The 17,306-nt window shown below is 41.6% G+C and overlaps 1 protein-coding gene across 4 annotated transcripts in view; it reads left to right on the top strand.

The window, feature by feature from the left end:
* MYO1E (myosin IE) overlaps positions 1–17,306 on the top strand; it is a 238,920-nt gene that overhangs the window by 142,016 nt on the left and 79,598 nt on the right. For all 4 annotated transcript variants that reach the window (XR_013395631.1, XM_077939508.1, XM_028850992.2 and 1 more), the window contains exons 7-10: positions 3,354–3,485; positions 6,593–6,727; positions 8,213–8,345; positions 14,365–14,561. Coding sequence is in view for 3 of the 4 variants with exons in the window: in XM_077939508.1 (XP_077795634.1) it covers positions 3,354–3,485; positions 6,593–6,727; positions 8,213–8,345; positions 14,365–14,561 (597 nt within the window). In the remaining variant the exon portion in view is untranslated. The remainder of the gene's footprint in view (positions 1–3,353; positions 3,486–6,592; positions 6,728–8,212; positions 8,346–14,364; positions 14,562–17,306) is intronic.

Genomic DNA, 17,306 nt, shown 5'->3' with positions numbered 1-17,306 from the left:
CAAATGTTTACCCAGTAACCTTGATTTATATAGATTTTGCATCTTATTTCAACCATAGATCATGTCTGGCACTAAAGCATTCACGGAGCCATCTGTGAGGCTGATTCTGGAACATTTTAAAATAAATAAGTGGGAATTTTGGAGAAAAACAATTTTCTTTTCCACTGTCTATTTTGGAAAGAAGCTTCTATTTCCAAGAGAATTTTTACTATGTGCTCATATAATAATTGTCAAGTTCCCTGGTGGGTTCTCTCTGTTAGACTTGCCCTTACTTTCTTTGCTTTCCAATATTATTCAAACTACTCATTTGTTTGTCTGTCATATTTGGGCCCAATGCCTGAGTTGTGTTATCTTGAAGTTTTCCGGATAATAAAAGAGGAAAGAAGAATTAAACAAATTTTCCACTTGAACTTTTTTCTTAATTTTCAATCTAAATCTTGTAAAAATGGACTTGACCAAATTTAACTCTTTATTTGCCTTTTCCCCTGTCTTGGATTCCTTGGAGACCAGAAAAAAAATAATTAAATTGATATCTTCATTGATTTTTGCAATATAAATTGTTCATTATATTTGGAGGATACATCAATTTCTGTAAATAACAAAAACACTCAACATTTATTATTTTCCTAATTGCAAAATTTTATACAATCCTGATGGAAAGGTGGGGAGAGACAATTCAGACACACACTGACACACTCACCTACACACACACACACTCTCTCTCTCTCTTTCTCTCTGTCTCCCACTATTCACCATCATGGATGAGAGAAATGTAAATGAAAATCACATATCATTTTCTGTCTCTCACATGGGCAAACATTAAGTTGATTGATAATAATCAAGAAAACATGCTATTGGTTGAGAACTGATACATTCTTCCAGGAGAGTGATGGGGCAGTTGTTATTAAAATTTTAGTCGTTCTTTATCTTTGCTCAACAATACTTCTAGAATAAATTACATAAATTTCCTGCTTAAATAACTACTTATTTTAAAAGATATTCAGAATATGTTGTTAAATTTAAAAAACAGATTACAGAACAATATTTACAATATGTTCCTTTGTTTTTTAAATGTGCACATGATATGAAATGTAACGAAGAGATATATAAATCCAAGTTTGACATCTGACAGTGATTATTTAGCAAGAGAATGAAGAAGTGGCATCAGGGTAGAATTATGAGTAATTTCACTTTTAAAAGTGCACAGGTATTATGAAGCATAAGAATGTATATATTTAACACTTATAAATCTTTTCAAGTTAAAGAATATATTATGAAATATTTCAAACACGATTTAAAAATAATACAATGAACATCTATGTATCCGGCACCCAACATAGGAAATAAATCATTACCAAGGGTTGAGTTGAAACTTCTTTTCGTTTCATTATCAAAATGCAAATGCAACATTCTATTCCCTTTATACAATTTCCTGCCTTCCCCCCAAGGCTGCTATACAGCAGTCCTATAAATATGTTAACCTTTTGTTAGAAAGGTTAACTTTTATGTGATAATTATGAGCCATGCATATGCATTTTATTTTATTACAGCAGTGGTTCTCAACCTTGACCACACATAAAAATCAGCTGGGGACTTTTTGAAAACCACACAGCTCTGGGCCCTGGTCCTAGAGAGTCTGATGTGTGTGGCCTGGGCTGACAGCATGTTGGAAAGGCTCCCCAGGTGTTTCTAAGGGGCAGCCAAGGTTGAGCACCGCTGCTAGGAGGACTTGGGAGCTTGCCTGTCCAACACCTGCCTTTCCTGGGTCAGATGTTCTGTTTGGTTTCATTTTCCCTCAACTGATGAGGAATGGGGGACAGGCACTGAATTATTCCCTCTATCACATGCCAAAAGGAAAGCGTGGTGAAGGCGGCCACCAAAGGAAGCACGGGAGCTCCTGTTCAGCAAGCTTTGCTCAGGTGCCACTGACGTTCCGCAGAGCCATGGCTGCTGGTTCTCTGCCTGGTGCTGCTGGGTGTTTTTGTTTTTTGCCGCGAGGAAGAAGGTCATCAGATTAAGACACATAGACAGTTAGAAGCTGGCCTTCTTTGGTGGTGTCTCTTGACACCTAGAATAATTAAGAACAGGAACACAGCATGTACTCACACATTTGCAGTGTGCACAGTACTTTTCTTGCCCTTAATGAGTTTACAGCTCCAGTCACAGACATAAAATCCAGCTGAATTCATCCCTGAAATGGGTAGATTTAGTGAGCATACACATTTTTATGTTATTACATGTGAATGTGGTGAGGCTGGGCATCTTCTCTAGTCTGGCCATAGACCACATGACTCCCTCTTTTCCTTTATTTGTATTTACTCTTCTGGCCTCTGAGGGTGCTTAAGTTTCTGAGGACAGGAGAGAAATTAAGTTCTAGTGAGAAAAAAAGAACAATTTAAATATATATATTATATATAATAATTATAATAATTATATATAATTGTTATAATAATTATATAATTTTTATTCATTTTATTTTGTTTTTTTGTACAGAGTCTTGCTTTGTGGCTCAGGCTGGAGTTCAGTGGCATAATCTCGGCTCACTGCATCCTCCACCTCCCGGGTTCAAGCGATTCTCCTGCCTCACTGGTACTGCAGGCACCTGCCACCATGCCCAGCTAATTTTTTGTATTTTTAGCAGAGATGGGGTTTCACCATGTTGGCCAGGTGGGTTTCGAACTCCTGACCTCCAGTGATCCACCTGCCTCAGCCTCCCAAAGTGCTGGGATTACAGGCGTGAACCACCACGCCTGGCTCTATATAATTAAAATAACAACCCAGATACCTTTTCAACTGCAGTCTAGGCTTTTATTCTCCTTTGTTCCCTATTAGCAGTCATTTAAAGAGGAATTTTCATAACAATGACAGTGACAAAAATCCCTAGGCCCATGAGTAGCTGGAAAGAACTTTACTTTTTATAAAGTGTTCTCATTTCGGATAAACATTTTAGATGTTCCATGAGTGTTTTTGCTCAAAGCCATGAGGTGAAGTCTGACAGCAAGAGTGCTCTTCCTCTGAAAGGGTGCTGTGCCATTTTTCTGCCTCATTTTTTACACCTTCCGGTTGAGCAGGCGGGCACCTACTGGGGGGAAAGGAGCAAGGAATAGAGCATATCCTTATTTAGTCATGCTGGAATGATAGGTGCTCGCTCATAACAGAATCCTGTGGCTGGACAAAAGCACGGGTTATTGTCTGATTGAAAACTGTAAGGAAGTCTAGACTCAAATTAGGTGTAATTCAGAATGTGTCTTTTATTAATGAATTTCCTTGAAATCTATACTGTATTCAAAGCCTGTTTGGGACATCATGTTTTGTTCACCAACCACTGAAGGAAATCCCTAACTTTCTTGCAGGGAAAATACTTTGAAATCCAGTTCAGTCCAGGTGGGGAACCAGATGGTGGAAAGATCTCCAACTTCCTTCTGGAAAAATCTAGGGTGGTGATGAGGAACCCAGGAGAGCGGAGTTTTCACATATTTTACCAGGTTTTCCTTTCTACTTTTTTCCTGCCCACTTCCTGTCCCTTCTCTACATTAAAATATTTCTCAGACTTCAGGCATAGAGTGTAGTCTGGCAAGCCAGGGAGGACTGATTATGGTACCATGTGCAAGTCAATGTGCAGAATTGTGAGAATGCCCCTGCCCTCAAGGAGAATGAGTTCTAATTGGAGTGATAAGACAACAATTCCCCCAAAGCTAAATCATCAAGGAAGTATTGACGTAACTTCAAAACAAAATGAGGAGTGTTGGAGTCTTTGCCAAAGGAATTCATGTGGGCAGGTTTGGCCGGATAGTAGGAGAGGTATGAAGGAGGTAGAACCCGGATGGAGAGTGGAGGGGATTGATCAGGAAAGACAGGTGTCCTGCGCTAAAGCAGTGGAGGTGGGAGAGGGAAAGTCAGTCAGGGAGCCCGGCCTCAGCCTGTGTGCAGGGCAGGCATCTCCAGCACGTGAGCTGTGGGAGGGAAGATTTGAGATAGGTTTGGGATCTTCAATGCCAAGTTGAAAAGTTTCCACCTGGACCCTCAGAAGTCGTGGAGAGTTTGGGGCCAGAGCAGTGTGCAGGGTGCTTTTCGGTTATGTTACAGGCCTCAGCAGTCATCTGAGTCGGCTACTTTTATTTTATTTATTTTTTTATTTGTGACAGGGTCTTGCTCTGTCGCCCAGGCTAGAGTGCAGTGGCACAATCTTGGCTCACTGCAACCTCTGCATCCTGGGCTCAAATGATCTTCCTGCCTCAGCCTCCCAAGTAGCTGGGCCTGTAGGCACATGGCACCATACCTGGCTGATTTTTGCATTTTTCGTAGAGGTGGGGTTTCACCACATTACGCAGGCTGGCCTCTACCTCTCGGACTCAAGTGACCCACCCACCTCAGCCTCCCAAACTGCTGGGATTACAGGCGTGAGCCACTGTGCCTGGCCCTGATTCAGCTACTTTTGTAAAAGTTTTTAAGTACTTAAAAAATACAATGATGTTAATAACCAAATTTTTTATGTTCTATTTAGTTATTAGTATTTTATATTGAAGATCCACATTAGACTTTCTTCGAAGAAAGGCCTGGTCACTGTTTTTTGTTTTGTTTTGTTTCATGTTTAGTTTGCGGATCCCTGTATTAGAAGGACATTAAACTGTGTAATAGCTCACATTCAGTCTTTTCAGTTACATACATATCTTAGGTGATGCCAAATAATTCTTTTAGTTGATATCTGTTGATTGAAGAAGTATAATAAATGTCTAAAACTTCTGTGAATTCAGTCATTTTTAAAATCGTATTAAAGCAACATGTATAGATAAGTGAAAAAATATATATATTTCACAGAAATAATACTGAGTGCTAGATGGAAGTGTATAATGGATGCCAGGACTTCTTTAAATAAATGCAAACCCTAACCCTTCCCCAGGAGTCCTCTGCCCTTAGGTCAGAAACCACCGGAATAGAGGCTGGGATCTGGTGGGCTCAGGGCTTCAAGATTCTGACATGAAAGTAATTCTTGGCGGGGCATGGTGGCTCACGCCTGTAATCCCAGCACTTTGGGAGGCCGAGGCGGGTGGATCACAAGGTCAGGAGATCGAGACCATCCTGGCTAACACGGTGAAACCCCGTCTCTACTAAAAATACAAAAAATTAGCTGGGCATGGTGGCAGGCGCCTGTAGTCCCAGCTACTCAGGAGGCTGAGGCAGGAGAATGGCGTGAACCCGGGAGGAGGAGCTTGCAGTGAGCCAAGATGGCGCCGCTGCACTCCAGCCTGGGCGACTGAGCTAGACTCCGTCTCAAAAAAAAAAAAAAAGAGTAGCGTGTTTGTAGCTAGAAGAGAGTTAGAGAAGATAGATTTGAAGATGCAAGTTAGAGGGAATCTACAGTATATGGGTGGGGAGAGGACTGAAAATAGAGGAAAAAAAGGAAGGGGTGGGACCAAAAGATGAACATTCAGGAGACAGGGCAGGAAATGAAGGAAGCCTGATGTCATGGGGTGACCTAGAGCTTCTCAGTAATGGAGATGAGGCCCCCTATGTGGGGAGGGGAGCCAGGACGGCGTTGTGCAACTTGACGAAGGTGGGAAGCATGGATGGGAGCTGTCACTATTTTCCTAAATATTATTAGGTTAGAGCCAGGGTGTGCTAGAGCTGGTTCGCATGGGCGATGCACATCTCTTCCCTCTTCCTTCTGTGACATTTCTTTGGTAGTTGAAATCAGTCAGAGTGGGAATATTTATACCATGAATATTGGCAAACACTACAAATCAATTTTTTTCCTCAAGGGTTAAACATTTTCCAGCACACCACTGGTTAAAGCCCAGTAAGAGGGTCTTGCCCAGGCCCAAGGCGGACATCAGAGTTTGAACAAAAAGCCAAGGAGTTGAGCGTGGTGACTCACATCTATAATCCCAGTGCTTTGGGAGGCTGAGGTGGGAGAATTGCTTGAGCCCAGGAATTTGAAACCAACCTGGGCAACAGAGTGAGACTCTGTCTCTACAAAAAGTTAAAAAATTAACTGGACATGGTGGTACATGCCTTTAGTCCCAGCTACTTAGGAGGCTAAAGGGGGAGAATTGCTTGAGCCTGGGAGATCAAGGCTGTCATGAGCCAAGATTGTGCCACTACACTCCACCTTGGGTGACAGAGCAAGACCCTGTCTATAAAAAACAAGCCAAGGGACAGTCATTGGTCAGGAGGTTTCAGAATACCAGAGAGCAAGAAGCTGCATGGCAGTTTTTTAACATGCACCCTGCAGTGAGAAGCATGGAAAAGCCAGCTCCACTTGAAAAAGCTGTAGCAAGTTGGGCAGGAGCTAAGTAATGAAAATCTGTTTTGCTTTCCACTCTGCCAAGGGTGGCAGTCGAGTTCCTTTCAGTGGACCAGGGAAAATCCTCAGCTCTTGCAGGTCTTTCCGGAGTTAGGAATCAAAATTTGCAGAGATGACAGGGGGCTACTACAGGTACATATTTGGGAGCCAGGACTGCCTATAATTTTAGAAAGCAGAGATAGAAAGTCCTCATCACTGGGTTTGGGAATGGTGGCTGCAGGATGCATGAGGCGACTTCGGGTGCCTTGTGGTCCACATCATGGCTCAACCTGTGTTCTTGTGCTCCAGCTCATCGAGGGCGCCTCTGCAGAGCAGAAGCACGGCCTTGGCATCACCAGCATGGACTATTATTACTACCTGAGCCTCTCGGGCTCATACAAGGTTGATGACATTGACGACAGGCGGGAGTTTCAGGAAACTCTGGTAAGTGCCGGCGCAGGGCCAGGTGGGTTCTGCTCTCCCAGCTGGCCATTTCCTGTGGCCGAAAGGGCAGTGAAGCTTGATAAAGCGAAGAGCTGCATCAAATGTCTGCCTGGTTCTGTGTGAGCACTCTGTGTGCTCATTCATGTTCCAGTGCCCTTTCATACCCATGTGCCAGTTGCCTGAGGACCACTTAATGATTTGAGATGGATAAAAAGACATGAATTCATCATTATCCCCCTGCAGGAGCTCTGGTAAATAGGCAAAAATGATGCGTACATTGAGCACACCTGTTTGCTGATGGCCTACTCTGTTCGTGAGCTGTTATCTTAGAAGGGCTAAGCAAACAGCACGTCTGTGGACTGAATAGGTTTAGAAATTTTGGAACATCTTTAGTCTTTTCTCTTATTTCTTTTCTGGTTTTGAAGATTCTGTTCCCCTCTGTACTGCGCAGGGCAGAGGACCCTTTTTCTGTGCCATGCCCTTCACATTGCATGTATGTTATGGGCCAAGTTGTAAAACTTGGTAGATTATGGAGGGGTTCCATCCTGTGAGCAGCAACTAAAATGAGTCAATCTAGAACTTTCTAGAGGTAAGCTGACCACCCACTTAGCCTCAAAGGCCTTCATTACCACTGCCCTTTGAGTCTGTTTCAAGCTGGTGACTATTCCTCAACTCAGATCCCGAACTGAGCAGTAGAGTCTGAATGAGTAGTGTGGATACAGTACATTTGTGGTTGAAAGGGACAGAAAGTTCAGACAGACTGTGTCCTGGGTGCCAGGAAACAAAATGGTGTCAACAGGTCACATGGCCTCAGAGCAGATGGGAGAAAAAGTGCCAGTAAGGAGTCTGCACACTGGTCCTAGAGTATAGTTTTCTTAGGAGATGGCTCTCTAAGATTTAGACATTTTAGCGGTATTTATTGCATTTAAGGGACCTCAGAAACTGTACTTTTAAATGATGCTTTTATTGGATTTCCTGGAGATTTTTCATTAGATCCTTTTGCAAGTACAACATATTCTTATCCCTCCTGATGAAGGGAAAGATCTCTTGAGTCCACTTGGAGTAGGTGGAAAGGTCAGCAGTGACCTTCGAGGGGAAGCTGGCAATAAGAACACATCAAAGGATGAAGATAGGACTTGGAGACTTTGTGTACAACTACCACTCCTCCGAGTCTCATTCCTCCTGGAGTATTCCCTTATTCCTGGAGGACGGCATGCTCTGCTTAGAGACAGAACTGCCCTTCCAGCATGACTTTGAGACATGAGAAGAATGTGTACACTGGGCAGTGATCATGTTGTACAAGAACGTCCGGCTGTCATCACAAGGTCAGCCACATGTGACTGACTGCACAACCCAATCTATGTTTTTTTTTTCTTTTTGACTCGTCTGTACTTGTCACACCCTTATTTAGAGCAACTGCTCTGCCTTGGCTGCTTTTAAAGCTAACGACCAGTTTCTCTGGATAGTTTCTCTTTTCTCTTCCAGCATGCCATGAATGTGATTGGGATCTTTGCAGAAGAGCAAACGCTGGTGTTGCAGATGGTGGCGGGTATTCTCCACCTGGGAAACATCAGCTTCAAAGAAGTTGGCAACTACGCAGCTGTGGAGAGTGAAGAGTGTGCGTAGCCCTGGCACGTGGTCATTGATTGAATGAGGGGTGGCTAGCTCTGATTAGAAGTAACCCAGCACTTTCCTTTGCTTAGATCTTAAATGGGAATATTGGGAAGAAGTGAGAAATCTACGTGTCCTCTGTGGCAGAACAGAATGGCTTCACGAGAGGTCAGACCTCTTGTATGCACCTGCCCCTCTCCTTATCCCCAGCCTTTCCAAGTCCCACATCATCGATGATAAATGGAATCGTTTCAATTTATCATTAACCTGGGGAAAGCTGGGAGGATTTCACATCTCGGTTTAAAGATAAAGTGATCTTTAAGAGTAATGGCTTAAGAAGAGTAATGATCTTAAGAAGAGTAATGGCTTCATGCAAAAGATTTAGTCTCTTTATGAAAACCTTTAAGTAACTGGTCTTTAGGATCTAAATTCACTTAAAGATTTTAAAGAGCAAGCAATATAATATATGTAAATAGGGGAAGTTCACAGCTTCACAGTTGGTTCCACGGATTGGATTAGATTGGATTTCTGAGCACAGGAAAAGATGGACGTTGACTGTTGTGTTGACATTTCTGATGATCACCTTTAATGATCACATCTGCATAGCTGGAGCCTCCACACCTAAATGGTCATTTTTACTCTTTGAGAAAAAAAATCAGGGTTCTTCCTGCAGAGAGATGTTGTTGGTTATATGTGCCCAAAATCTACCATAAATACAGCGGCACATGACTTTAGCCTCTTAGGCATCAACAGCTTGCAGGCTGCTCTCAGAACCCACACATCCTTTAACCACCCAGGAAGACATTCTTCCTTTCTCAGCATTCTTTAAGGATGATAAATTTAGATGCTTAGTAATAAATAGTATCCCACTCATTGCTGACAATGCAGTAGGGATATTTCCATTCCAAATAAGGTTCTTTTTTTATATTTTTGTTTTCTTTTCTGATAAAAGAGGGAAGTTCTGCTAACTTCTGATGTCTATCTGATAAAGAAAAAGATGAATTATGTTTACCAGGAAAGGGAGTAGAAAACCTTAAATATACAGGGTGTCCATAAAGTCTGAAAACATGACCTAATAATCATAATAATGATAACTGTGTTTCTAAACTTTGTGTACATTATCCTTGACATTTAACAAATGCACATATGTTTCCAGTAGGATCATTAACACTTGGCCTTTTAATGGTAACAGTGTTGGTTTGGTGGTAGTTTCTGTTGAAGTAGACTGGATTTCTTTTGCCTTCTTGGATAGTAAAATAATTTACTGCCTCTTTATGCTTCACAACAAAATCATGACACTGAGACAGCAAACAGTTCCCTAGATGTCTGAAGCAAGAAGTGTTTTATTGCACATTGATGTCCAGAGTTAGTAGTCTTCTCAGCCAGATGGGTAAGGCTCAGCACTGGCAACTGCCCATGAAATTCCCTGACCAGAGGCGATGGAGGCATGGAGATCGGAAAAGGCTGAGATGGAAGCCAGAGAGGTCTAGGAAATGGGCCTCCCCCCCAATAATTTCCCTTGATTTGGGGTTTTGTTCATTTGGTAATACATTAACGTGGCTCGAGGGGATATGCAGTGTATGTTCTCCCTTCTATACCTTTTCTAGTCCACTTGTTCCCCTCGTCAGAGGTAACCAAGGTTCCCAGTCTCTTGTGTTCCCTTTAAAGAATGTGTGTTTCGGAACAACTACACACAACCACTCTTTTTTCCCCACTTTTGTGCAATAATGGGGGCTTATACCACAATGTTCTACAGTTGCTTTTTCACTTAACATGTGTCTTAGTCTAGGCATGGAGGCTCATGCCTGTAATACCAGCACTTTAGGAGGCCGAGGCAGTGGATCTCCTGAGGTCAGGAGTTTGAAACCAGCCTGGCCAACATGGTAAAATCCTGTCTCTACCAAAAATGCAAAAATTAGCCAGGTTTCCTGATGACGTACATCTGTACTTCCAGCTACTCCGGAGGCTGAGGTGGGAGAATCGCTTGAACCCTGGGCAACAGAGCGAGTCTCCATCTCAAAAAGGGAAACAAAAAATTATATATATAAAAAATATATAAATATATATATAATTATATTATCTTCCAGTGATTCCTGGGAAAAAATTTTATATGTATATATATGTATATATAAAATCATATGTATATATAAAATCTCATATATATATGAGATTATTCTATACCAATTCATAAGGAGCTTTATTTTTTATTTTTTATTTTTTTAAGAGAGATGGGGTCTTGCTTAGTTGCCGGGGCTGGTCTCAAATTCCTGACCTTAAGTCATCCTCCCACCTTGGCCTCCCAAAGTGCTGGGAGTCCAGGCTTGAGCCACCGCACCTGGCCATCATTTTTATAGCTGCATAGCATTCCATTCATTGGCTACACTTTTATTTCTTTATTGAACCAATTATCTGTTGTTGGACATTAATATGGTTTCTGATCTGCTGTTACAAGACTGAATGAACACTACTGAAATGAGTAGCCTTGGTTTCTGTCTTTCTCATATTTTAGTATATCTATGAAGTAGAGGGAAGTGGTAGTCCATGCCTTTAAAATAGAAAAAAGCAGACTTTCTCTAGCTATTGCAGTGTGGAAAAAAAATGGTAAGATTTTCATCAGAACTGGCCTACTAAAGCAAAATAGCCATATTAATAACAACAAGCTTTTTTTGTTGTTGTTTTTTATTTTTGTTTTGAGACAGAGTCTTTCTCTGTCACCCAGGCTGGAGTGCAGTGGCGCTATCTCGGCTCACTGCAATCTCCACCTCTTGGGTTCAAGCAGTTCACCTGTCTCAGCCTCCCAAGTAGCTGGGATTACAGGTGCGCACCACCACGCCTGGCTAACTTTTGTATTTTTAGTAGAGATGGGGTTTCACCTTGTTGACCAGGCTGGTCTCAAACTCCTGACCTCAGATGATCTGCCTGCCTCGGCCTCCCAAAGTGTGGTGATTAGAGGCGTGAGCCACCACGCCTGGCCAAACAAGCTTTGTTTTTACCTGTCCTTAGACTAATGGAAGTATAGCATTTCCTTGGTGAAATCTTTATGTTGCTGTGAAGCCAAACAAACCTCACCTTAGGCACACGTGTACCTGTCCAACAGCAATGCAGTGAGGTGGCAGGTATTACATACCAAATTAACCTAAGAATTTTAATGAAAGAACAAGTCACTATTTTGATAACAGTGGGGAGGAAAAGTAGAGTTGATAGCGCCCCTCCTTTACCCCATTATTATTCACGGATTACAAAGCACAGAAACTCAACACCAAGGACAGACAAACCTTTTTTTATCATGCTGAGTCTTTTAAATTTGTAAAAATTGAATTTTATTTTTGCTACATCTTTTTGGTGTTTCTCTATTCCCTATATTTCAAATTTAGGTGGAAAAATTAAACCTAACTTTGCTTTACACTTTAATGCAGTAATAGTAATCTATCTTCATTATTTAAATGTGTGGAAATACTACTTTTTAGCAGGTTCTTCTATGTTTTCCATGACTCTGATTAACTATATCAGAGTTACACACCCACATTTTAAAATTAATCATTGCTTTCTCCCTCCCTCTCCCTCTCCAGTTCTCCAAGCTTCCATACTGACACTCCTGTCCAGACACACTCACAACTGCCTCATGGAAACTCACAGCCTGAAGAAAGCCAATATTAGCAGCCCTGTAATTTCAGCATTAGGGCAGGCACTGAAGAAAATATGAGGCCATAAAAGTTTGAAAAACATGGCATGGATTCTTTTTCAAGCCAAGCGATGTATTTCCTTTCTAGTGTCCTTCGCTATTTCCCTAAGCTTGTGACTGTGATTCTTGGCCCAGTTCCATTCCTTGTGTTGTGAGTGCTTGCAGCTCTCCATGCCCTCTTCTGCAGAAAAGGACCACAAGATGGAAGTAGAGCGTGTGTCTTTGTCGTCCCTTCTCGCTCTTTTGTCTCCGGGACTCTCATCTTAGCCCTTATTGTTGTATCTCTTTAGCAAAGGTCATAAAGATAATGGCATAAACATCTTAGTCAAATATTTTAACCATGTGGGAACGTGGTTAGGGCTTAGGAGAAAGCCATATTTACAAGACAGATTGAGGCTAATTATTCATTTTATGAACCTATTCACTGTATAGTTCCTATAAACAATGAGAGGAGCTCTTGTGACTGTCCTGTAAACTGCTGAGGATGATGTCCACTGCATCAAGTGAGATATCACTCTGATAATAAAACCAACAGGATACTCTTCCCTTAGTGAAGGCTTCTTATATGTTGGATATGTTGGTAAACGTCTGTTGATTCTCACAACAACCCGACATGGGTGCAATCTGATTTATGAATGTCATCTGTCCTTACTCTGTGCACAGGAAGTTTTAGTTCACTGGAAGACACACCCAGATTCCTAGACATGTGTTTAACACTAAAACTAAGTACAATGGCCATTTTCAGATCAGTGCATTTGATTTTGTTTACATGTCTTTTCTAAAAGGAAGCCCTTCTATTGCTCAAAGCATTTTTATGAAACACTCATATAGAGGATAAATGTCTTGTTCTGGCATTATACGTTTTCAAAATGTATTCACTGACTTATTCTCATTGGAAGGTGTACACTGAGAAATGTCAGCTCGTTATATTCTAACACCATCTGTGAAATTCAAACAGATTATCTTTTATTGGGAGGCTTGTGATTTTTTAGCATTATCATAAGGCCTTTAACAAAATTCTTTTATCAGATAATTTTGGTGAAGCATTATGCAAAAAAAGAAAACTCATAGCCAAGTTCAAAATTTCCATTGCATCTATAAAAATCTTTCATTCATATTGGAAAAATCTGAGCATTCTTTCATGTCGAAGAATGGTGTCATTTATTTATATGAGAACGGTCTGCCCAGAAATCAGGAAAACCCCATTTATATCACTAGCCCTCCTTAGTTAAGTTTCATGGTCTGAAACAAGATGTTGAGCTATGGAAGTCTCTGTTTTTCTATCCAAAGACCACAAACTACCATACTATGTGACATTAGGGCAGGATATGAACATCCCCTTCATTTCACTCTATATGCTACCCTCAGAGGAATCTTCTTATAATGCCCCTCTTTATTAGCCATCAGGCCCCCTTTTGCCTCCAGCCCAAATATATCATACCATGCAAGGACCGCCAGCATTGGAATCTGTCCTAACCTTTTTAATCTGACCTGAACTTTCAGCGGCAGCCAGTGCTAGTCCACACACCGTAGCCCGCGTCTCGTCTCTATCATGTCTCCCACACTTCTGCTTCCTCCCCTTGGTACACTCCCTTCTCCTCTCTGCATCTGTACAAATCCTATTTATCCTTTACACCCAGCTCAAATCTCTTGACTACCCCAGCAAGTAGTAATATCTTCCTGTTCTAATTTCTCCACATCTTGTCTGTCTGTGTTACATATTCAGCTTTTCCAAGGGTTCTTTATTTGGCAAACTATTTTTTGCCTCGTCTAGATTGCTTTCAAGATTTCTTACATATTTTCTATTCTTTCCTCCCTCTTTAGTAACCCTACACGTGCTAAATACTCAATAAACATGGGATTAGTAAACATGGTAATTATTAGTTCAGTAATATCAGGTGCTTCAAAAATGGTGCTATGAAAACATTGTACTAAAAAGGAAGAAAACAATATTTGGAGCCAAAGAAATGTTTCTTGATTGAGTTCCTTCCGGGCTGTCTTGCTGGAAGCTTGGAGAGATGTCCATGTTAGGCATTTAACTGTGATCTCGGTAGGAGGGATAGGTTTGCCATCCTTCTTGGATCCCTGATTTGTATTATTGGAAGTCTCAGTCATCCTAGGAATTGACTCATGTAATAAAACAATTGGGAAGAACAAAGGAGATGGATGTGTGTGGGATTACTGATAAGCAGCCTTCACTAGAACATAAGCTCTTGGGGCCTGTGACTGTGCCTTCTATGTATACACATGTGCATGTGCACATAAGTGCCTCCATATGTTTGTGAGATGAATTGGAAGTGTCCCAATTCTGAAAGATTGTCATGTTTTGTTTTATGTTCTACAGTTTTAGCTTTTCCTGCATATCTGCTAGGGATAAACCAGGACCGGTTGAAAGAAAAGCTAACAAGCCGGCAGATGGATAGCAAGTGGGGAGGCAAATCCGAATCCATCCACGTGACCCTCAATGTGGAGCAGGCCTGTTACACCCGGGATGCGCTCGCCAAGGCCCTGCACTCCCGGGTTTTTGATTTCTTGGTAGATGTAAGTAACACAAGTTGATGTTGGTGATGCTTCATATCTTAGCTATAAAGAGTCAAACTAGTAGGCTGGGCGCGGTGGCTCACACCTGTAATCCCAGTACTCTGAGAGGCCAAGCTGGGAGGATCGCTGCAGCCCAGGAGTTTGAGACCAGCCTCTGCAACGTGGTGAGACCCCGTCTCTACAAAAAACACAAAAATTAACCAGGTGTGGTGGCAGGTGCCTGTGGTCCCAGCTACTCAGGAGGCGGAGGTGGGAAGATCACTTAAGCCTGGGAGGTCAAGGCTGCAGTGAGCCGAAATTGTGCCACTGTACTGCAGCCTGGGGGGCAGAGTGAGATCCTATCTCCAAAAAAAAAAAAAAAAAGTAAAATGACTAATGGTTTTGTGTTCCTGTTCTGGCTCCTTCCTTTCACCCATTACTTTACTTCGCTTTCTGTCCTCTCACTCTGCAATCACTGAATCCTGCATTTCCTTCTAGAACTGCCCAACAAGATACCTTAGCTAAATCTAATATGGTAACAAGTTTCTTCTGGACAAAATATTCAGTAAAGCTAGGAGTAGAGACCAGAAAAAGAGGAGACCCACATTCATGGGCCTTTCTTGATTTGTGGGCCTAAAGATTTAGGAATATGTTTTCCACATACTTCTGTGTTACAAATTAACCCAAAACCTAGTGACTTGAAACCATAAGTGCTTGTTTTCTCAGTTTCTGAGGGTCAGATATTTAGGATCGGCTGAGCTTGGTGGTTCATGCTGATTGGAACTGTGGTTGTCTGAAGGCTTGACTAGGGTTGGAAGATATGGCTGAAAGATGGATTGCCCGTGTGGCTGTTGGCAGGAGGTCTCAGTCCCTTGCTTCGTGGACCTCTCCTTGAATATCCTCATAACATGATGGTTGGTTTTCCCCAGAGTGAGTGATCTGAAAGACAGCATGAGCAAGAAGCCAGTCTTTTATGTCCTGATCTTGGACTCAAGTATTGTCACTCTGCCACGTTCTGTTTATTAGAAGCAAGTCACTAAGGAACGTCCACACTTAAGGGGAGGGGAATGAGGCTTCACCTTTGGGAGGGAGGAATATCAAAAACTTTCTGCATGTATTTTGAAACTATTAGATATTTTTGGTTATGGTATAATTATATGTGTGTGTGTATGTATATATACACACTCTTACATATGAATATATATTTATGTATGTATATCACATATGTATTCTGACAATTAATCTTTCAGCAGTGTAGCGCTGCCAGTAACAATCTTGTGTTAATCACTGTAGCCTCTAAATGGTAAAATAATAATACCAGGCAGTTATATAGCACTAACTATATAAGCGCCCAGATACTAAGTATTTTAAAGAGAAAAAACCCTCACTTAATTGTTACAACCACCCTGTGACTTAGGTATTATGATCTCTGCTTTACAGATAAACTAAGGGAGGCATAGATTGATTAAGGAATTTGCCCAAGGTCACTCCATTATTATGTGATCGATCTAGGAGGCCCTAGATTCCTAGCTAGTTTGCTCCTTTGATGTTTATATATTCAAACTAGAAGGACCCTAGTCAAGGGACAACAAGGGGCCATTCGATCCAAAAGATCTGTATTTGATTCCAGGCACTAACATCTATGTGGCTTAAAGTACGGTTAATGTGGTTAGAGTAGGGTCAGGCAGGACAGGGTAGGAGAAGTATTCTAGGTAGTTCTAGTGGCTATTTAAAGTATAAAATTGCTTGGGAAGGTCAGGGTCATACCAAACAGAAGTCATGCAGTTAGCTTGTTCAGATCCCTCGTTTTACTGAGAAGGGAATGTAGGGCCTGAGCCATGGTGGTTTTACCCAAGGCCAATCGGCAAGAGGGCAGTGCAGCCTGGGACTAGAATCCACGTATCTTGTCTGTTTGTTCAGAGCACCTTCCAGCACTGGGCTTCCTACCTACCTTCCTTCCTGTCATCTGTCAGTTTTTTTGTAAGTTGTAAAAGTACATGAATACTCATACAAGTGATCCTAATTTGTGGTGAGATTTACTGGGCACTGACTATGTGTTGTGTATAATTACTCATTTGCTCACAAAAGATGATATATCATTTTGTTTACCTGGAAAACACCTCTGGTACTTCAGAATTCGTCCAGGTATTCAGCACCTCAAAGAATTCTTTGCTTCACTCCTCCCGCACTGCATCCCCCACCAACCCCTCTATCCAAACCTTCCCTGCTATCATTAAGTCTATTCCCATGAATTGCTTGGCCTCTTCTCACAGCGATTAAGAACACAGATTTAGGCATCATACTGCTTAAATTTAGTCCCAGACCCTGCTTTTTACATAGAACAACCTTAAGCAAGCCTTGGTGTGTGGAAAATTGGGAAAATAATGGTATCACTGCCATTTTGAGAATTGAAATGGGAATTAAGTGAAACAACACATTAAGAGCACTTAACAAACCCTGGCAGAGGTGAATCTTCAATAGATGTAAGCAGGTTCTATTATCAATTCAGAGATAATGACTATTGTTACTACCTGCAGATAGCTCACGCTCTCTATAAGCTCCTGGGAACAAGGATTGCCTTGTCCTTAGCATCCCTGGCATATTGTGTTGGGTCATCATTAAATGACTGGTGAATGGAAGACAATGGAAATGACAATTACGGATCCTTTAGTGTGGGTTCTTCGTGTGAAATAGGTTTTACTTCGATCATCCAAGATGACATATTCTTCTAATTGTTAAGACCTCCTGAAAAAGCTGACTCAGCCA

The sequence above is a fragment of the Macaca mulatta genome, chromosome 7 (genome assembly GCF_049350105.2).
Source record: "Macaca mulatta isolate MMU2019108-1 chromosome 7, T2T-MMU8v2.0, whole genome shotgun sequence".
NCBI lineage: Eukaryota > Metazoa > Chordata > Mammalia > Primates > Cercopithecidae > Macaca > Macaca mulatta.
Note: the sequence above shows the minus strand (reverse complement) of the source record. Positions and strands in the feature narration are given on the sequence as shown.